Genomic DNA, 22,749 nt, shown 5'->3' on the forward strand with positions numbered 1-22,749 from the left:
CGCTGTTTCAACAGAATAGATCCGGCGATAGCCAAGCTTCCAAACCAGCCGAAAGATTTTGTTCTTTTGTTGACAGCCGAAGTGAGAAGGAATGAATAAAAAATGGGAGCTCGTTCATGCCACTCATCACAAGCTAACTGTAGGTCAAACTTCTCCAAATCTTCCTTTTCAATTTTCCTTAAAATTGATGGCTTTCTTGTTGAACATAATTCGGCAACTTCTTTGTTGACAATCTTCAACACCTTTTCCACAATACGCTTTCGCACTGAACGGCAGTTCATAACAGCTCCCGCAATTTGTGACGGAATGCCGTGTGCTAAGCCTTTTCCAATGGACTGATATGAACCAGTTAGAGATTTGTTTACATTTTTACTGGGATACTGAATTTTTAGTTGCACTTGACTCTGTTCTTGGACGCCGGATGATCTTGGAGTTGAAGTTACTCCGGGAAGAAATGCATGTGCACTGTGCACTTCGAGGACTTGCCATATTTTGATTTGGGAAAGCACTCAACAGAAGACTCGGTTGACTTTGAATTGGGGATAAAAAACCAGGAAGGTAAGCAGGCACAGGCTGTTTCCATGAAGAAAAATCCTGATAACTCGAATTAGCAGAAGAAGTGCAAGTGGTAGCTTCGCCTGTGGCAAACTGAAGTGATTTGGATACTTTCTGTCGACCTAAACTTTCCTGTGTCCGCGAAATATCGCGGACCTGGTCCTGACGGTTTCCTTCAGGAATGTTGCCGTGTAAGTCTTCTGAAGCCCATTGAAGGCGCTTTGTTCTCAGTACATCCCTTTTTTTGAAGGCTTCTTCAATTTTTTGGCGAATTTCATTCAGTTTTTTCAGAAGATTGCTGAAACTTGGTCAATCGTTTGTAGCAACTCTTGCAAACAAATATCTTGCCGCTGTTTGCGAAACAGCTCACATCCACATTAAGGGACGATTTAATAATACCTTGCAAGTCGATCGAACTTTTACCAAAAATATAAATTTTCTCTGCATTTGCTGACAGCGAAGAGCAAGTAAAGCATTTCGAATCACTGTCGACAATTTTCTTAGGGGTTCCGCCGTCCATGACTTGCTGGAAAGCATGTTCATATCCTCGCACCCGGAATCGCTTGGCTTTACCCGCAAAAACTGACGTCACAGTCAATTTCTAGATACGTGATTGGTTTGTTCGTTAGACCGCAGATACAAAGGGAAAGGAATGTGGTTTGGTTTTCAGCAGCCGTTTGTGGGGAGGAGCGTTGCATGACCACACTAAAAACGGCTGTGTAGCAACCACCCCCCCCCCTCCCCACCAAGGGTAATAAACATATTTGAAGCATATACAAGAAAAATACTAATTGACATAAAAAATCTAATTACAGAAGAAAAAGAAATCAAAATTGTAGTCAAAAATCTAGTTGTAGAACATCTAACAGTAGTAAACTGTAGTCTACATGTAATTGTCAGGGTGCAAAGAAAGTCATTTTTAAAGGTTGCCACACTACTGTTGGGAAATTTATAGCATATACATCTTAAAAAGGAAAGAAAGCAAAAACAAATATGTTGAAACTAAATGTCATATGCCTTTTGAAAAAGAAACATTTTCAATTTAGATTTAAAAAGATTAACATCAGAACAAACTCGAATTTCAAAGAGGAGCTTGTTCCATAGTCGGGGGGCAGCAACAGAAAATGCTCGCTGGCCATAAGTTTTCATGTTAAAATTTGGTTCTTCAAGGTGTAAGTGATCCCTTTATGACCGTAATATCCTTGATTGATGGTAAAATTTTAAAATATCTTCAACATAACGGGGACCAGAGTCATTTAATGTTTTAAATTTATTAAATTTATTTTAAAAACGGTTCTCTCCTCAGCAGCAAGCCTGTGAAGATCTCTTAGAGTCTCGGTGATGTGATCTCGTTTTTTGAGACAGGCTATAATTCGAGCAGCCGCATTTTGAACCGACTACAACTTAACCATGTCCCGTTTTTGGGCACCAAAAAGAAGAGAATTACAAAAGTCCAACTTCTAGGTAACAAAACTGTGAATTAGAATTTAGAAATATTTCGTATAGCCCCAGGCTTTATTGGACACTACTTTCTTTGCATGCTGAATTGTAGAGAAATCTTATTGTAGTAAAAACATCTAGTTTTTGCCAAAAAACCAATCTGTTTTAGTGACATTGACTTAGCTGTCCTCTACTCTGAATGAATTAATTAATCAGAATGACTCAGTCAGCTTTAGAACACAGACTTTTTACAAGATTATCTGAACAAAGTTTAGTTCATCTTAGCCCATGAAAGGAATGAAACATAAAGATTATCTGAACTGCAAAAATACAAATTTTACCGGTGCGATCATATCTTCATTTAAAAATTTGTATTTTCTTATTTCAGATCATCTATATCTGTGTGATTTTGCTAAAAGGTGCCCGCTAAGTTTTTGTTTGAACATGGGCATTGCCTATGTTCAAGACAGGGTAGCCGGAAAAAAAGCAGCGGGTTGCAGTCTTGCTAGTTGTCAGCAGAGAGCCCAGGCCCAGACCTATTTGTGGGTGGGTGGCTGAGTTGTTTTGTGTGAAAACCATTGGTGTAGGGAGGGGAGATTTTGTCACTTTGATTAGAGTTTGATGTCAGAAAACAGTGCCAAGTCAGAGAATTTTTCCACTGGGCTAGGCCAGCCAAATCAGTGCTGTGACTCATAATCATAACACTACTAGGAGAGCTTGGGGGAAGTGATTGACTAGTCATAAGCTTCATGGGTGGGGAGGGTGAGTAGTTGCTCCTTGGACTTGGCTGACATAGAGACTCAGTACAGCAACCTTGTATAAAATCCACACAGATATGTTTCATTCCTTTCATGGGTTAAGGTGATGAACTCAACAAATTGACCTCCCCCAATGTATGGGTCTTCATAGCACAAATGGTAGAGCACTGTAGCCCTAACGCAGGGGCCATGGGTGTGAATTCCATTGAGGTCTCGAACTTTTTGCAGATTTATTTGCAATTACTGAAGTAACAATACAATACAATACTTCATTGACATCTCCCCATGTGGGTTTTTCAGTTGCACTAATTAACAGATAAAAGTTAAAAACTACACTGTATATTAATAAATTATATTAAAGATGATAATTAATTTAAGTAATTAAAACTAGCTAATAGTGGCAACAGGATAACCCATCGTAACTCATCATGGAAAGTCTTTCATAAGATGTTTTCTTTAATTGCACTTAAAATTATTTAAACATTTGCTAAGTTTAATTTCAGATGGTAAATTATTCCATATATTAACAAATACAGTTCTATAAGAAAAGGACCTCTGCCCTGTTTTAGTTTTGAATATTTGAATATTCAAGTTCTGGGAACTTCTAGTCTTCCGCCTACTTACATTGCCTCTAAAAATAAATTTATCACCTAAATATTCTGGGGCCATGCCCTTCATACACTTAAATGCCATAACAGCTTCTTTGAAGAATAAATTGGTTTTTACTGCTAGCCACCTTAGGTTCAGCAAGCACTGGAGTCACATGATCATATTTCTTAGTGTTACTCTTCATGTATCATTCCTTTCACTGGTTAAGATGAACTCAACAAGTTAGCCTGCTCCCAATGTATCGCTCTCCATAGCGTAAATAGTGGAGCACTGCAGCGTTAACACACAGGCCATGGATGCAAATCCTGTTGAAGTCCCTCTTTTTTTTCAGGTTTATTTGCAATTGCTCATATTGGAATTACCCCTGCAACAATCATATCTTTAGTTAATTAAAAAATGATTTTTTTGTTTTAAAGTTGGATATGTAGAAGGCTCTGTATTGAAAAAACATACTTTTGAGTAGAGTGATACCTCAGGGAATGCTTTGGTGTTTTCTTTATACTGGGAAGGAAACGTCATAATCAGGTGTCAAAAATCATTCACATGAATGGTGGAAATGTTTGGAGTACTCCAAGAAACTATACATATATTACCCAAATATTTCTGTAATTTTCTTATCAAAATTGGGAAAAATTTGTCAAAGTACAGGGGACTCTCAGATCCTAATACAAAAGGTCAGCAAAATATAAACTGACCCCTGTTGATAGATTCTCCATTTTGAAGGGGTCGTTTATTATTTTAGGCATGTAGTCAGCTGGTGCATGGTCTAGAATCACTTTATCAAGGGTGGGTGTCTTTTGAATTTTCTAATTTTCCACGTGTCCCATACTCCCTTAAAACTATTTGCATTTGTTACACACCTTAGTTACAACAGCTTGCCAGAAAATTTGTATTGCAAGTTTTCATAGCCATAGAACAAAATGATAATTGTTAATTTAACTAATAACGTTTTCCCTGCTTTCGAAAGGTACCCTAGACACCTTAAAAGAAGAACAAGCTCAGTGTCCCTTAAGTGCCAGCAGTGTGGCAATTGTTTTAGCCAAGCAGGACACCTAAGGATTCATGAAAACAGTGTGACAAGTGTTTTAGTGTAGCAGGACACCTAAAGAGACATCAAAGGGTTCACGTTGGAGAAAAGCCTTATGAATGTAAACAGTGTGGCAAGAATTTTAACCAAGCAAGAATCCTAATGAGACGTAAGAGAGTTCACACTGGGAAAAAGCGTTTTGAATGTAAGCAGTGCAGCAAATGTTTTAGCCGAGCAGAACTCCTAACAATTCATGAAAGAGTACACACTGGGGAAAAGCCTTATGAATGTAAGCAGTGTGGCAAGTGTTTTAGCCAAGCAGGAAACCTAAGGATTCATGAACGAATTCACACTGGGGAAAAGCCTTACGAATGTAAACAGTGTGGCAAGTGTTTTAGAAATGCAGGAGACGTAAGGAGACATGAAAGAGTTCACACTGGGGAAAAGCCTCACAAATGTAAACAGTGTGGCAAGTGTTTTGGCGAAGCAAAAGACCTACGGATTCATGAAAGAGTTCACACTGGGGAAAAGCCTTACGAATGTAAACAGTGTGGCAAGTGTTTTAGCCAAGCAGGACACCTTCGGATTCATGAAAGAGGTCACACTAAGGAAAAGCCTTATGAATGTAAACAGTGTAGCAAGCGTTTCAGTGACGCAGGAAACCTGAGGAAGCATGAAAGAGTTCACACTGGGAAAAAGCGTTTTGAATGTAAGCAGTGCAGCAAATGTTTTAGCCGAGCAGAACACCTAAGGAGACATGAAAGAGTTCACACTGGGGAAAAGCCTTACGAATGTAAACAGTGTGGCAAGTGTTTTGGCGAAGCAGGAAACCTAAGGGTTCATGAAAGAGTTCACACTGGGCGAAAGCCTTATGAATGTAAACAGTGTGGCAAGTGTTTTAGCCAAGCAGGAAACCTACGGATTCATGAAAGAGTTCACACTGGGGAAAAGCCTTATGAATGTAAAGAGTGTAGCAAGCGTTTCAGTGTCGCAGTAAACCTGAGGAGTCATGAAAGAGGTCACACTGGGGAAAAGCCTTATGAATGTGAACAGTGTGGCAAGTGTTTTAGCCAAGCAGGAAACCTACAGATTCATGAAAGAGTTCACACTGGGGAAAAGCCTTATGAATGTAAACAGTGTAGCAAGCATTTCAGTGAAGCAGGAAGCCTGAGGAAGCATGTGAGAATCCACACCCTGGTTGAGTCACGTAAATGTTTCCGGAAAAACAAAAGTCTGTCTAAACGTTTGGAATCATGCAAGCGGAAAAGAGTGGGAGGTAAAAACGTTAATGTCAGCAGGGCCATAAGTTTTACAAACAACCTTCAAATACAGAGGGAGACTGGAGACACTGATCTAGCAGATGCACAATTGGTCATCTTTGAGAATTACAGCTGCTGGATTTGTCAAGAGGAGATCAGTAGTGAGGCTCTTCTTCTTCAACATTATGAAAACCATATGATCTCTGTTTGTGAAGATGACTCTTAAGTTAATCAAAGCAAAAACTATAGGTCATTCTGTAGGCCCTAGGAGGAGGGGGTGTGTCAAATCAACTTGCACCTCCCCAGAGGCTGCAGAGGGTTGTTGACCAATGATTTCAAACAAAGTGAATAAGTGATACTTTGCCTACAATGTAATTGCAAAATCGGTTTGAATTTCTTGCAACAATTGAGCAGTTCTCAACATAGTAGTTCGCCACAAAATGGGCCGAAGAAACCAATTGTGAGAGAAAAGTTTGACAAAAATTGTTGTGTATTAAAAAATTCTTTGATTTATATTTTGTTGGATTTTTAGTAGAAATATGTTTTCCATAAACCATTATGTATTAGAAGTACAATATTTTTGGCAATGGATACACTACGACAATCCCTGAAAAATAAGAATCTATTAAGAACCGAATCAGCCTGAATTGTGAAAACCTACCCTAAAATATATAGCCTGCGAGCAATTTGGGTGAGCGAAGCAAGTCTCACGAAAACACGTGAGCAAGCGGCGAAGCTTGCTTCGCTTGCTCAAATAAGAGAGCGGCGAGGCTAACCTGTTCAGCCTGACCTTGAAAATTCTAGGTTCTCATATGTGGGTTTTTTACTGTATAACACCACTCCTGGAACTGTCACAAAAATTCTGAATGATTTAAAATGGCCAACACTCGAAAAAAGGAGAGAGTAATGACTGACGATGATGTTCAAAGTAGTTTCTGCTCTATCAGCTATGCAGTTTCCACCCTATACATTATAGGTGACAGAACACTAGGCAATTTCATCACCAATCACAAATCACAAACCACGACCTTCTAGACCTGCTGAAGTAAACTTTCATTTCCTAAAAGGTCCACTAAGATGGTTGATGGCAGTGCACATCAGCAAACGTCAGTTAGGTTGTGAACTTCAGAATTTGTGTGTTTAAGAAGAGCACATTTGACATAGCCAAAAGAAATCTATAACCATTATTTCAGATCTATTTTTGATATTGGTCTCAATTGTTGTAAATTTTTAAGAATAGTCTATGTTTAAGGTCTCGGTAAAGGAAAACGAGGTGCCCACAGAAAAAAATTCTAGTCGCGCGAGTATTTTTGCTACAAAGGCGAGTTATATATCAAATTAAAGCTTAATTGCTCTCGAACTCAGAGGTATCGAGTTTCCTGCTGAAGCTCCAGCCCTTTCGGGTTGTTAAATATTCACTTCCTTTTTATTGCTTATGATTGACAGATAAAAGACCTAAAAAAGGGTGTAAGGAAATTTGCATATGTCTCGTATTAGCGGAATTATTACATTTCAAACTAAAAAGTCGAATCTCGAGCGCGATTTACGCAAAGAAACTGACATAAAATGAGTTACAAAGGGAAATCGGAAAACTGAGGCCCGAAGGGTGAAAAAATGTTTTTTGGAGACCACCCCCACCCCCCATATCTAAGGGTCTGGATCCGGCACTGATGTCTGCTTTAATGTAACACTTTTTAGTCTACTCATGGCAGCCCAAATGTTGTTGAGTTGTTCAAAGCTGGGTTAAGATAACCCCGCGTTAGTGCGAGATTTTAATTCAGATATGAAGGCTTAAAAATCATTTCATTTTTAATTCTTTTTGCCTACAAGTTGATTAGTGAAAGCTTGAATTCTTTTTGTCTACAAGTTGATTATTGAAAGCTTTAAAAATAACAGAGAAAATTATCCGAGAAAATGCTTTTAAACGCAAGAAAAAGAAACCCGGCTTAAATTTAACCTCGGGTTAAGCGCTAATCGGCCTTCGAACAACTGGGCCCAGGTTTTTTCTTAGTTGTTTGTTTCCTGATCCAAACAGGATTAAGTGAACCGTAACTTTAGTCTGTTTATTCCTCTTTTTGGTGATACTGTTAATGTACTAATGCTAAATCAATACTTCCCTCTATTTGTTAAGCCCCTCCCCCACCACCCACATGTCCCTGAAAACCTATAAACTATTCCCTTCAGACCTTGCTCCACCTGGCTGTAAAGTTTAAGTTGGCAGCAACGAGACAATTGATGTGCATTTTACTAATAATATTTCTATTTTCTGTCAAAAGGTACCGTAACCATAACCCCTTAAAAGACGAACAAGCTCAATGTCCTTTGAGTGCCAGCAGTGCGGAAAGTATTTTAAGCGACCAGCAAACCTAAGGGTTGGACAACATTTTTGAGGTTTATAAATGGCTTCGGAGACCCATATGACGTATGAAAACGTTGATATTCAGGGCCACAGGCTTTACAAGCAACCTGGGAACACAGGGAAAGACTGGAAACATAATTGTAGCAGTTGTGCCATAAGTCATTACTGAGAAACACAGCTAATGGATTTGTCAAGGGAAGAGGAGTAGTGAGGCTCGACTTCTTCAACATTATGAAAATCATTTCACCTATGTTTTTAAAGATGATTCTTTAAGTTTAAAACCCTTTCGGTCCATTGAGGGTTCCTTCTTTTGATTTCGTTTCAATGTTTGGAGAAAATTTTTGAGGTTTATAAATGGCTTTGGAGAATTTTCGTTGTGGGTAAACGACCTTCTCTATAAAGTCGCACAGTATAAAGAACGCCTTACTACTATCTAAACTTGACTGCTACGGTATAGCCGCCCCCGAAGGAGACAGGTTCAGGTCATTCCCTAGTAGTCGTACACTGTTCAATAAACGGCTGTAAGTCGGGTAAGAGATTTGTCACAAGTGGTGTGCCCCAGGGGACCATTTTAGGCCCCTTATTTATTTTCGGACTTCCTCTCATCCGAGAATGTGAGCCGGCGATACAAGTATTACCTAAGCTTAATTGTCAAAAATTATTTGAATAAGGTCTATATTTGGCTTGTCGCTAACAAGCTCATGCTAATATGAAAAAACTGGGTTTCTCCTTATATTTGGCTCAAGAAGAGACTATCTAACGTATCGGAGAAACCAAGTATTGTCATCGGTGACGCTCCCAATAAACAGGTCTTGGTTTTCAAATCCCTTGGTGTAAAAAATAACCAGAATCTGAATTGGGGTGACCATATTCAGCTAACTTCTAAAAAAGGTTGCTTCTGACATTGGTGTAATTAAGCGCGTCAGGGACGTTTTTGCAATGCTGCCTTTTTCTCTGTAAAAAACTAAATACCGTTAAAAAGTTTGTTAAATCAGCTCCCGTGCATTGCATACTCGCGCGCGTGCCACAAGTGATAGCGCGCGGCGGCACGCGAGTATGCAAAAAGTGAGTAATTCACGTGAAATTAAAGGGTTGATTAAGGCCACTAGGACCCACAGTCCCATAATTGAAAATCAACCTCATCTCCAGCTTCTTACTGTATTCCTGGTTGGCTAGGCCTGCCTTCAATACAGCAACGTCCATGTCGTCGAAAATATTATTGGCTTGGTCGAAGTGGGTAGGTACAGGAAGGTCATTCCTCCCGTTGATGATATCTCTGGGGCGTTCTCTAAAGCGGTCCGCCAACCGGCGTCCAATCTCGGCAATGTACACTGTCCATGGACATTTTAACTTTACAAAGAGTATATTTTACCTCATTATTATTATTGCTTCTCTGTCTAGCACCGTTTTAGAGCGCGCGATGCGGATAAGCTTGAAGCGCTTAATAAAGAAATACTTAGATTTATACTTGGAGACTACTCATCTCCATACACCACTCTTCTTACAAAAGTCAACTGTACTTCGTTGTGTAACAAGCGCGTTCAGAATTTTCTCATACTGTTATATAAGAGTTTGTTTTACACTCTTTTTCCTGCTTATATGAAGAATATGTTTTCACTCCGGTCCTCCTCCTATGATCTTCGTTCGTGGCAAATACATTCTTTCTCTTAGTAGACCTAAAATAACTGCCTATAGTCTTAACTCCTTTTCTTACTTTTCAGCTAACCAGTGGAATGCACTACTTGACTTTTTTCGCACTAGTTTTATTTGAAGACTTTAAGACTGAAATACACAGGGTTTTGGCTTTATGAAGATTTTTTGGTTGTATATACTAGTAAATATTAGTTTCTTTTATGTGTTTTATTAATATTAATATTATTATTATTATTATTCGTTATTCAGTAGTTATTGTATTTTTATGTGGTATCAGCTCGAAGATAGTAGGGACCTTAAGCAAGGACGAGGACGACGGCAGTGAAAACGACGGTAAAAAAATAAAAATAGAAAATACTTATACTCAAAGCATTTCAAAATATATTCAAGGAATCCTAGTTCTTCATTACCAGAAAACAAGAATATTCTTTCCTTTCTCATTCCATGACTTACAAGGTAAGCTGAACCTCATCATGTGTGGAATTGCTTTCTTTGCTCATTTTTAATTATCTCTTATATGTATAATTACTGTGAATCTTCTATTAATTCCCCCCGGGGGAGTATTTATTTCAAGCCCATTTCAGGGGGGGGGGGGGGGTAATAGAGACGGGGGCTTATTTGTGAGAGGGGGTTTCAATTTTAGATAAGACGATGATATTAGTTCTCCATAAATAACCAGAATACAAAGTTGAAAAGCCCAAGTACAAGGTTGGAGGTCATGCATTCCGGATAAGTAGACACGAAGTTTTACAATCGTGACTGCTTAATAGTCTATCTTTTACTAGTGAAGAATAATTAGAGGAGGGGGGGGGGGCTTAATAGAGAGGGGGCTTATTAACTTTCTTTCCCTGAAGAGGGGGGACTTATTGCAGGGAGGGGGCTTATTTGAGAGGGGGCGCTTATATGATAGAGGATTTACGGTATAGCCACTCCTGGTATAGCAAATAGAGGTAATAGAACTCTTTTGAAATATTGCACCTTTTGACTTGGTAGTGCACACGTCTTTTCCCCCAGGGAGGGGCATTGGTAGCTTTTTGTTAAACAATCTTGGTTTTGGGTAGGGGGGATTTGCAAACGTTGTTGTGTGTATGACCGGGGGTTCGCCGGGGTCATCCCTCCGGGATGGCCGCTGATAAGTGCATACCAGGAGCCGTCCTGTGCATACTTGATAATTCAAGAAAACAAGTCATCTGTCATCTCATAAGTCACTAAATCTGCATTCTAACAAGGGTCGAACTAAAGAACAATGAAGTTGCTCTCTGTATACATCTGTGTTGATATATTCAGAGGCAGTTTTAAGTATAATTGATTTACCCATCTTAGTTCCTTTAAGTGCGAACAAATGGGGATTAGTAGCCTGCTTACCAGGCGCTTGGAAGTAGTGGGCACAAGAAAAAACGCGCGCGCGCGAAGAAGACACGCGACGGCGTGTCTCCCTGGCGGGCGCCCGTTCTCTCTTTCGCCTACTACTTCCAAGCGCCTGCAACGCAGGCTAGGGGATTAGACCCGAGTTCGGTTCTTATCCACCGTCTATTTTGGCTGATTTTGATGTGGGAGTTTCGTTCTGTCTATGAGCGGGTAAACCTTATTTAGTGTGAAGAAGACCAATCTTAATCTTGAACTGCAGGCGCTCCTGACACGGGGATCCAAATAGATTTCTTCACCAGTTTAACATTACTTTCAGTGAACCTGACAATCAGTCCATTGTCACAGAATTTATCACCATTTTGAAGGACACGAAAAGCGGGGAAACACCAAAAGTCAAGTTGGACCAGCTTACAGAGCCAGATATGCATGCGTTATTATCAATTACTGACTGAGTTTTATTTCGTTTTTATATTGGTAGCTGGGGGCCGCTTTAGATTTAAAGATGGAAATCAGTCGATCAGGCAATACCATCCCACCCTTCCCCAATCACGTTGCCAAATGTCCCGGAGGGGGCTACTTGGGTTAATTTTTGCTGGATATGTGCCAACCTCGTCCCCAGGGCTTTCCCTTAAAAAAAAAAGGCCCTGGGGACGAGGTTGGATATGTGCCGCTGGCCATAGGCCCTACCCTTAAGCCCTACCCCAACCCTACCCCATTATAGTCTATTTTGTGGCTAATTATAGACCCCATCTTAGTCACTTTGGGCAAATATGTAATTTTCGCGACCCCAACTTAGTCACTTTCTATTTTTATGAATTGACCTATTTTTTAGGTTGAATGAAGAACACTTTACTTTTCATCTACAGTACAAACATAAAATGTGAAGAACTGTCTTACCCCCCAAAATCCGAAGATGTGCGACCCCATTCTAGTAACTCTATTGAAAATGCGACCCCATTATAGTCAATCTAGCTGTGAAAATGCGACACCATCCAGCGGCACATCCCCATTAGCCTCTTATAAGGACGTACCCATCCCCAGAAGTACCCCCCGCGCTAAATGTCTGTCCCTAAGCAGTGCCTTTAGCAGTGCCTGAGGTCTGAGTGCCCAGTGCCTGAGGAGGAGAGGGTTAACAAAAGTAAATACACTTAAAGTACAGTTTTGAAACTACAGTAAACAACAAAACAAAATACAAACCTTTGGTCCCTCGGACGACCTCTGACAATCACCCCCGATGCCTCAAAACACCCCCCCCCCACCCCTCCCCCGCTTCTTCCCGAAGGGTTTTGCACTCTCCCCAGGTTTCTCTCACTATTCTTGCATTTTTATCCTTTCGCTCTGTCTTTCGATCTTGGTTTTCTCTTCCCTCGTGTGATTTGATCAGAGTGTGAAAAGTGGCGAGGTCTTGCTGCCAAAGGTAAGGCAGGATTTTAATAAATTATGGATACTTTCAGTTGTGAAAGTCAAATGATAGTGGCTAAGCAAGCCACTGACGAACAGACACAGCTGAAAGGGTCTTACTCAGACATCCTGTTTCAAGTCTTCACAGTCCATGGCCAATTTATTCACATACGAAATTTTGATGATATAAACCATGAAGCCATTGCTTTGCTCATATTTCGATACTTCAATATCAATCTACCATTATCTATCAATGGTTTCTTTCGTCAGAACAAAGATGTTCATTACTATAACAAAAGATCATCCATTAACGTTCACAGAACAGCTGACAAAATCCAAGCACGAACTAACTACCAAAAACATTCCATAAAATACAAAGGAGTTTCAATATGGAATAACTGACCAAAATCTATAAAAGAAATTAAGGCATTCAATTTATTGAGGAAAAAAGTTAAAACGCACTTTCTCCACGAGCAAGAAAATTAGAATTCCACTTTTCAAACGTATAAATGATTATTCTCAGAAAGTTCGCCGATTACTATAATCCTCGTAACATAGCTATATCCTTTTCATTGAAGTAAACTTGTTCAGGGACTCTCCTCGCTTAAAATTTCGGTAACCTCAGTTTTATAGTGGCCTCTATTGGTCTGTAAGGTGAATAGTTCTTTGAAGAGCGGACCAGTATGTTCTTTGAATTTTGAAAAGGTAATGATCCTTATAATTTTCTTTTGTAGCCTTCTTGTTTGTTCTAGTCTTGTTGTGTAATATAAGTGTTTCCCCATACAATGTTACCATAACTTAGGTATGGGTAGATAAGTGCATATAATATAGACCCTGCATAACAACGTGAGGTAAACAATGTCTTGCTTGACAAAGTATACCAGAAAGTTTTGCAATTTTGCTGCAAACATGACTTATATGATTTTTCCAGTTAAAATTTTTGTCTAATATGAACTCTTAAGAATCTGTCTGATTCTACCTCTTTGATACCTGAACAGTCTAAACTAATGTCAACTTGTTGCTTAATTTCTTTGTTTTTTGCTTTGAATATCAATAATTTAGTCTTTTTTACATTAAGGGACAATTTGTAAGCCTTTACTTCCTGCAAAAAGTAAAATATGATTTTCAACTGGTAAACAAAGAAATGTCCAGAAGTGACTAGACAATAAGTTACTGGTTCATCTATTAAAGCTGTTCTTTAACAGTGATTGTTGAGATCACCATTTGTTATTGTTTGTTTGTGTTCAATCACTTTTTGATCACACTTTATTCCATACTTCATTGGGCACTGACCATACTAACTAGATTAATATACATTCATGATTTTAAAAATGTGATAAAAAGGAAATGATTAATGCCCAAAACGGAAATGCACAAACAGCACATTTAGACCCATGTGAGGTGCCCCCCCCCCCCCCCCCTGCAAGGGAAATAAACATGATTGAAACATATACAAGAAATTGACATGAAAAATCTAATTTTAGTAGAAAAAGAAATCAAAATTGTAGTAAAAAATCTAGTTGTAGAACAATCTAACAGTAGTAAACTGTAGTCTACATGTAACTGTAGAGAAATCGTATTGTAGTAGAAACATCTAATTTATACCTAAGAAACAATCTTATTTGGTGACATTGACAGTGATGTGAGATGGACCATGAGCACAACAGGTACATATGGCTTGTCCTTAGGTTTCAGCTGGTCTCAGCAATTTAAGTGGCCTGGCAGTCACTGCTCCCTGTCCTAGCTGTCCTCTACTCTTACTGAAATAGTTAATCAGAATGAGTCAGTCAGCGTTAAAACATATACTTTCTTCAAGATGATCTGGACTGCGGAAATAGAATTTTTAAATGAAGATATGATCTTCGCAGGGGTAATTGTAATTTAAGCAATTGCAAATAAATCTGAACAACGTTTAGTTCATTTTAGCCCATGAAAGGAAATATGAAACATGAAGATGCTCTGAACTGCAAAAATACAAATTTTACCAGTGCGACGATCATATCTTCATTTAAAAATTTGTATTTCTGCATTTTAGATCATCTATATGTTTCATTCCTTTCACAGGTTAAGAAGATGAACTCAACAAATTGACCTCCCAAATGTATGGGTCTTCATAGCACAAATGGTAGAGCTTTGTAGCCCTAATGCAGAGGCCATGGGTGTGAATTCCATTAAAGTCTCAAACTTTTTTCAGATTTATTTCCAATTACTTAAATAACAATCACAATACAAAACAATACTTTATTGTCATCTCCCCATGTGTGGTTTTCAGTGACAATAATTAACAGATAAAAGTTAAAAACTACACAGTATATTAATAAAAATTTAAGATGATAATTAATTTAAGTAATTAAAACTAGCTAATAGTGGCAACAAGATAACCTATTGTAACTCATCTGACTCATCGTTAAAAGCCTTTCATAAGATGTTTTCTTTAATTGCTCTTAAAATTATTTAAACCATTTTCTAGGCTTAATTTCAGACGGTACATTTATTCATATATTAATGAATATGATTCTATAAGAAAAAGAACCTCTGCCCTGTTTTAGTTTTAGTAATGGAATATTCAAGCTCTGCGAATGTCTAGTCTTCAGCCTACTTACATTGCCTCTAATGAACATGCCCGTCATTCGCCTAAATGCCATAACGGCTTCTTTGAAGTATAAATTGGTTTTTACTGGTAGCCACCTTAGGTTCTTAAGTACTGGAGTCACATGATCATATTTGTTAGTGTTACTCTTCATGTATCATTCCTTTCACTGGTTAAGATGAACTCAACAATTAGGCCTGCTCCCAATGTATCAGTCTTCATAGCATAAATGGTAGAGCACTGCAGGCCATGGATGCAAATCCTGTTGAAGTCCCGAAAATTTTTTCAGGTTTATTTGCAATTGCTTAAATTCCAATTACCCCTGCAACAATCATATCTTAATTAAAAAAAGATTTGTTTGTTTTAAAGTTGGACATGTAGGAGGCTTTGTATTGATAAAACATACTTTTGAGTAGAGTGATACCTCAGGGAATGCTTTGCTTTATACAGGGAAGGGAACATCATAACAGGTGTCAAAAATCATTGAGATGAATGGTGGAAATGTTTGGAGTACTCCAAGAAACTATAGTGATATATTACAATAATTTTTCTGTAATTTCCTTATCAAAATTGGCAAAATTTGTCAAAGTACAGCAGACTCTCAGATCCTAATACAAAAGGTCAGCAAAATATAAACTGACCCCTGTTGATGGATTCTCCATTTTGAAGGGGTCGTTTATTATTTTAGGTCTGTAGTCAGCTGGTGCATGATCTGGAACCACTTTTTTAAGGGTGGGTGTCTTTTGAATTTTCTAATAATTTTCTGCATGTCCCATACTTCCGTTAAACTATTTGTTCCACACCTTAGTTACACCAGCTTGCCAGAAAATTTGTATTGCAAGTTTTCATAGCCATAGAACAAAATGATAATTCTTAATTTAATTAAGTTTTCCCTGCTTTCGAAAGGTACCCTAGACACCTTAAAAGAAGAACAAGCTCAGTGTCCCTTGAGTGCCAGCAGTGTGGCAATTGTTTTAGCCAAGTAGGACACCTAAGGATTCATGAAAACAGTGTGACAAGTGTTTTAGTGTAGCAGGACACCTAAAGAGACATCAAAGGGTTCATGCCGGAGAAAAGCCTTACGAATGTAAACAGTGTGGCAAGAATTTTAACCAACCAAGAATCCTAATGAGACGTAAAAGAGTTCACACTAGGGAAAAGCCTTATGAATGTAAAAAGTGTGGCAAGTGTTATAGCTGTGCAAGAAACCTAACAATTCACGAAAGAGTTCACATTGGGGAAAAGCCTTATGAATGTAAACAGTGTGGCAAGTGTTTTAGCCAAGCAGGACTCCTAAGGAGACATGAAAAAGTTCACACTGGGGAAAAGCCTTACGAACGTAAACAGTGTAGCAAGTGTTTTAGCCAAGCAGGAGAGCTACGGATTCATGGAAGAGTTCACACTGGGGAAAAGCCTTACGAATGTAAACAGTGTGGCAAGTGTTTTAGCCAAGCAGGAGACCTAAGGAGACATGAAAGAGTTCACACTGGGGAAAAGCCTTACGAATGTAAACAGTGTAGCAAGTGTTTTAGCCAAGCAGGAGACCTAAGGAGACATGAAAAAATTCACACTGGGGAAAAGCCTTACGAATGTAAACAGTGTAGCAAGTGTTTTAGCCAAGCAGGAGAGCTACGGATTCATGAAAGAGTTCACACTGGGGAAAAGCCTTACGAATGTAAACAGTGTGGCAAGTGTTTTAGAAATGTAGGAAACCTAAGAAAGCATGAAAGAGTTCACACTGGGGAAAAGCCTTACGAATGTAAACAGTGTGGCAAGTGTTTTAGAAATGTAGGAAACCTAAGAAAGCATGAAAGAGTTCACACTGGGGAAGAGCCTTACAAATGTAGACAGTGTGGGAAGCGTTTTAACCAAGCAAAAAACCTACAAATTCATGAAAGAGTTCACACAGGGGAAAAGCCTCATGAATGTAAACAATGTGGCAAGTGTTTCAGCCAAGCAGGAAACCTAAGGAGCCATGAAAGAGTTCACACTGGGGAAAAGCCTTACGAATGTAAACAGTGTGGCAAGTGTTTTAGCCAAGCAGGACACCGAAGGATTCATGAAAGAGTTCACACTGGGGAAAAGCTTCATGAATGTAAACAATGTGGCAAGTGTTTCAGCCAAGCAGAAAACCTAAGGAGCCATGAAAGAGTTCACACTGGGGAAAAGCCTTACGAATGTAAACAGTGTGGCAAGTGTTTTAGGCAAGCAGGAGACCTGAGGAAGCATGAGAGAATCCACACCTGTGTAACTGAGTCACGTAAATGTTCCCGGAAAAACAAAAGTCCGTCTAAACGTTTGGAATCTTGCAAGCGGAAGAGAGCAGGAGGTAAAAATGTTAATGTTAGGGCCATAGGTTTTACAAACAACCTTCAAACACAGAGGGAGACTGGAAACACTGATCCAGCAGATGCACAATTGGTCATCTTTGAGAATTACAGCTGCTGGATTTGTCAAGAGGAGATGAGTAGTGAGGCTCTTCTTCTTGAACATTATGAAAACCATATGACCTATGTTTGTGAAGATGACTCAAGTCAATCAAAGTAAAAACTATAGGTAATTCTGTAGGCCCTAGGAGGAGGGGATGTGTCAAATCAACTTGCACCTCCCCAGAGGCTGCAGAGGGTTGTTGACCAATGATTTCAAAGAAAGTGAATTAGTGATACTTTGCCTACAATGTAATTGCAAAATTGGTTTGAATTTTTTGCGACAGTTGAGGAGTTCTCAACCTAGTTCGCCACAAAATGGGCCGAAGAAAGCAATTGTGAGAGAAACGTTTTACGAAAGTTGTTGTGTATAAAAAATTCTTTGATATATATTTGTTTGGATTTTTACTAGAAATATGTTTTCCATAAACCATTATGTATTAAAAGTACAATATTTCTGCCAATGGTTACACTAAAACAACCCCTAAAAAATAAGAATCAATTAAGAACCTAATCAGCCTGAATTGTGAAAACATACCCTAAAATATAAGAACCTGTTCACCCTGACCTTAAGAATTCTAGGTTCTCATATGTGGGTTTTTACTGTATAGCACCACTCCTGGAGCTGTCACGACAAAACTTCTGAATGATTTGAGATGGCCAACACTCGAAAAAAGAAGGAGAGTGGAATGACTGACCATGATGTTCAAAGTAGTTTCTCCTCTATCAGCTGTACGGTTTCCACCCTATACATTATAGGTGACAAAGCACTAGGCAATTTCATCACCAATCACAAATCACAAGCCACGGCCTTCTAGACCTACTGAAGTAAACTTTCATTTTCTAAAAGGTCCACTAAGATGGTTGATGGCACTGCACATCAGCAAACGTCAGTTGGCTTGTGAACTTCAGAATTCGTGTGTTTAAGAAGAGCACATTTGACATGGCCAATACAAATCTATAACCATTATTTCAGATCTATTTTTGATATTGGTCTCAATTGTTGTAAATTTTTAAGAATAGTCCATGTTTAAAACAGCTAGAAACAGAGGTTTTTTCAAAGGCATGAACCAAACCACATTATTAACCTTTAAAATGCTGTAAAGCACCTTTCCGCCCCAGAAATTATAAACATTACAACAAGTTAAAAACTTTTTCCGAAATGCTAACTTTGGCTCAAAAAGCTACCAGTCTGTCGGTAGATGAAACGAGAATTCTTTCATATTTAGGTAAGGTTTTCTGAATTCAGAGCTAAGGAAATTAAATATTTTGCCGCCCTGAAAAGGAAGTAAAAATTTCCTTACGTTTGTCCTGCAGTAGAAAGGAATTCTTACTTCTGGTGTTACATTGAATGTATGTCACAGTTAAATAAGAACTTGCCATTGAAACTCGTAGTTACAAGGAATTACCCACAATGAGTTACAGTGAGCTAGAATGAGGGGACCCTAAAATAAGGTGAAGATCCCTGCAATGAGCAAAAATGAAGATAAGAAAAAGAAAGAAAAAAATGAGGGGGACAAGTTTGTTGAGCAGCAGTAGCAGATGTGCGGTGGTGGGTTTAGGGGAGGGGTCCCCCCTTATTTTTAGACCAAACTGAGGCGCGAAGGGCCAAAAAAATGTTTTTTTGGAGACCACGCCCACCCTCCCCCCCCTTATCTAAGGGTCTGGATGATCAGGCCCCCCCCCCTCTTATCTCAAGGTCTGGATCTGGCACTGTTGTCTGCTTTAATGTAACACTTTTAGTCTACTGCATGGCAGCCCAAATGATGATAGCAAATCTAAGTAACAATAATAATACATTAATTACATTAAATGATGATGATGATAATAATAGAACATAAAAAACTGTTGATGATTTTCCCGTGTTAAAAACTAATCCACAAATTTGCTTGACAGCAGTGCAGTTTAAATTTGAGTCATTTTCCACCTTATAAAGAGTTTTAACTTTCTCCGCAGCAAAACCATGGTTTTGATTGATCCAAGGTGTTAAACTTCTTCTCAGTAACAAGTTTTTGATTAGTTTAAGCATTGATTTCTCATTTCACAAAAAATTCTGCAAAAGCACGCTTCACTGCTACTATGAAAATCACAATTGACAAGGAAGAAATTAGCCATTTCACATTTCATCAGGAAAAAAGTGCCAATCATGAGTCACAAGAATAGCACCCTTTACCACCCTGTCCACAAACAAAGCAATATGAAAAATACAATAAAACTGCTTGTATATTCAACTCTGATAACCTAGATTAAAACTGCAGGGGCACCCAACGAGAATATAGTTCAAACCACTTAAACATGGCATTGTTAAACGTATTTTAGTATTTTAGTATTTAAATGGTAGATATAGGCATATTTTTATCCCCTAAAAATTTTTCATCTGTTCGGATTTCCTAGCTGAAAGTCTAGTGATCCGAAAGGTATAGGGATCAAAACTTACCTTTCCGAAAATTCCAGCCAGAAAAAAGGCTCCCGAAAATTCTAGGTGACCTTTTTAGGGTAAAAATCCGTTAAAAATAGGCGATTATACCATTTTTTAGATGTTCGAAAATCCTAGGAGAGGCAGGCAAGCAAGAAATTTTACAACAAATGTTCCGAAAATTCTAGATCTCAAATCGTCTTCCGAACAGATATTTTCTGAAAATTGTCGTTAGGTGCCCCTGAAACTGTTTTGTCAAGCACATTTTTTTATGTAATAATCAACAAATTTGTGGTTGGTATTCTTTAGCATTTCCAGCATCTGTAGACCATGTTGGGTGGTGAAGTCTAAGTACAAAAGTTTGTTTTAACACCATGAAACCTCTATTAAGCAGACACATTCAGGACCTTTCCAAGTGTCTGCTTAATAGAGGGTGTCCGCTTACTAGAGATTTGTAAAAATTGTGCAATGTTTGTTAATGAGTAACATTCAACAGTTGCTCTGTACTGTGATAAAGTTCTATGATGTGCTGTACTTTGTGCAAGACTTTTAGGTGAACTTTTATTGTGGATAAAAATCATACGGCTGGATATCAGTCTAATCTACAGTTGATTGACAGCTAATTGTATTGATTTACTTTATTAATCAGTTCGGAAGACGATTTGAGAACTAGAATTCTCGGAACATTTGTTGTAAAATTTCTTGCTTGCCTGCCTCTCCTAGGATTTTCGAACATCTACAAAATGGTATAATTACCCATTTTAAACGGATATTTACCGTAAAAAAAGGCCACCTAGAATTTTCGGGAGCCTTTTCCTGGCTGAAATTTTCGAAAAGGTAAGTTTTGATCCCTATAATTTTCGGATCACTAGACTTTCAGCTGGGAAATCCGAACAGATGAAAAGTTTTTAGGGGATAAAAATATGCCTATATCTACCTTTTAAATACTAAAATACGTTCAACAATGCTATGTTAAGTGGTTTTGAACTATATCCTCGTTGGGTGCCCCTGATTAATTCACTACAGTATGTATTTCAGTCTGGTGTCAACAAAAGAGACTAGCCAAGTACAATTTATTGTAGTGTTCGCGTCTGCTTAATAGGGGTGTCCACTGAATAGGGATCTGTTTTAACGAAAAATATAAGACGTTTTAAAATTTCGGGACCCCACTTAGTGTCTGCTTCACAGAGGGTTTCGCTTAATTGGGGGTCTGTTTAATAGAGGTTTCACTTTGCAGTCTAGTAACAATAAATATTTTATTTACCCTAAATAGGGGAAATATATTTCAAAAGTTTTGCTACTATTCTGTCAATAGAGGTTGTTTTGCTCATTACAGGTTTTACTGTAATTTAATGTAATGTGAGCCTGCTTAATAGACACTCCCTGATCATACAGGCATGTAGGTTTCTCCCTTTGAAGTCCATATTAACCATGTTCCTCTGTATGTTTGCTGGAATTGACTCTGCTGCATGACATCCAAATTCATGTGCTTGAGATTTTTCACTTTGTGTTATAGTTTTTTTTTTTTAGGGAGAATTGATACCATCCTCAGGGCCGAGTTGTTCGAAGCTGGGTTAAGATAACCCCGGGCTAGTGCGAGATTTTAATTCAGATATGAAAGCTTAAAAGTCGCTTCAGTTTTAATTCTTTTTGTCTACAAGTTGATTATTGAAAGCTTTTAAAATAACAGAGAAAATCATCCGAGAAAATGCTTTTAAACGCAAGAAAAAGAAACCCAGCTTAAATGTAACCTTGGGTTAAGTGCTAATCGGCCTTCAAACAACTGGGCCCAGGTGGTTTCTTAGTTGTTTGTTTCCTGATCCAAAACAGGATTAAGTGAACTGTAACTTTAGTCTGTTTATTCCCCTTTTTTGTAGTACTGTTAATGCACTAATGCTAAATCAGTACTTCCCTCTATTTGTTAAGCCCCTCCCCACCACCCTAAACAACCGTGAAATTAATAACCCGCCCCCACCCCCTCAGAGCGCCTAAAAGAGGATTTATGGTAGTACTTGTTCCACTATATGGTCTGTATTAAACCACAGGGTACCCTCACAGCTAAAAACAATGTCAACAAAAATATAACTCAGACCCCTGTCAATGAACTCTGTTTTGAAGGGGTAATTTAGAATTGTAGGTATGCAGTCTGTTGAGGCCTAGTCTGGAGCCACTTTTTCTTGGGCGGATGTCTTTTAATTTTTTTTAATTTTTTAAAATCTATTTCCACATGTCCCGGAAAACCTATAAACTATTCCCTTCAGACCTTCCTCCACCTGGCTGTAAAGTTTAAGTTGGCAGCAACGAGACAAATAATGTGCATTTTACTAATAACATTTCTATTTCCCGTCAAAAGGTACCCTAACCATAACCCCTTAAACGAAGAACAAGCTCTATGTCCTTTGAGTGACAGCAGTGTGGCAAGTATTTTAAGCGACTAGCAAAGCCAGGATTCATGAAAGAGTTCACACTGGTGAAAAACCTTACAAATGTAACCAGTGTGGCAAGTGCTTTCGCGAAACAGGCAATCTAAGGAATCATGAAAGAGTTCACACTGGAGAAAAGCCTTCTGAATGTAAACAGTGTGGCAAGTGTTCTAGAAATGCAAGAAACGGTAACCTAAGGAGTCATGAAAGAGTTCACACTGGGGAAAAGCCTTATGAATGTAAACAATGTGGCAAGTGTTTTAGCCGACCAGACAAACTAAGGGCTCATGAAAGAGTTCACACTGGTGAGAAACCTTACAATGACAAACAGTGTGTTAACATCTGTAAACCTGAAGAAGGTTGGTATGGTCAGCCGAAATATTGTTATAAAAAACAATACACTTTGTTTTAAATCAGCTTTGCAGTAGTCTTTGGACTTCTCGTTCTTGGTTACTTGGGTTAATT

General features: G+C 38.5%; 1 protein-coding gene and 1 pseudogene across 1 annotated transcript; both read left to right on the forward strand.

Moving 5' to 3' along the window:
* The first annotated feature begins 458 nt into the window (after nucleotides 1–458).
* Nucleotides 459–16,052, forward strand: LOC140932291 (uncharacterized). The gene is made up of 5 exons (XM_073381912.1): nucleotides 459–558; nucleotides 2,384–2,541; nucleotides 4,435–5,871; nucleotides 15,389–15,396; nucleotides 15,926–16,052. Exons 1-5 carry the CDS (start codon nucleotides 459–461, stop codon nucleotides 16,050–16,052), a joined length of 1,830 nt encoding a protein of 609 aa, XP_073238013.1.
* Nucleotides 16,053–16,147: 95 nt separating this feature from the next.
* Nucleotides 16,148–22,749, forward strand: part of LOC140931125 (uncharacterized) — a 135,803-nt pseudogene continuing 129,201 nt past the window's right edge.

This window comes from Porites lutea, chromosome 3 (genome assembly GCF_958299795.1).
Source record: "Porites lutea chromosome 3, jaPorLute2.1, whole genome shotgun sequence".
NCBI lineage: Eukaryota > Metazoa > Cnidaria > Anthozoa > Scleractinia > Poritidae > Porites > Porites lutea.

Bases quoted from the DNA above. Each gene is read 5' to 3' on its own strand.
- LOC140932291 (XM_073381912.1), top strand. From the start codon at position 459: ATGTGCACTGTGCACTTCGAGGACTTGCCATATTTTGATTTGGGAAAG. The intron at 559-2,383 runs GTAAGCAGGCAC...TTCTTATTTCAG, and splicing joins GGGGATAAAAAACCAGGAAG to ATCATCTATATCTGTGTGAT. The intron at 2,542-4,434 runs GTGGGTGGCTGA...TCATGAAAACAG, and splicing joins AGGCCCAGACCTATTTGTGG to TGTGACAAGTGTTTTAGTGT.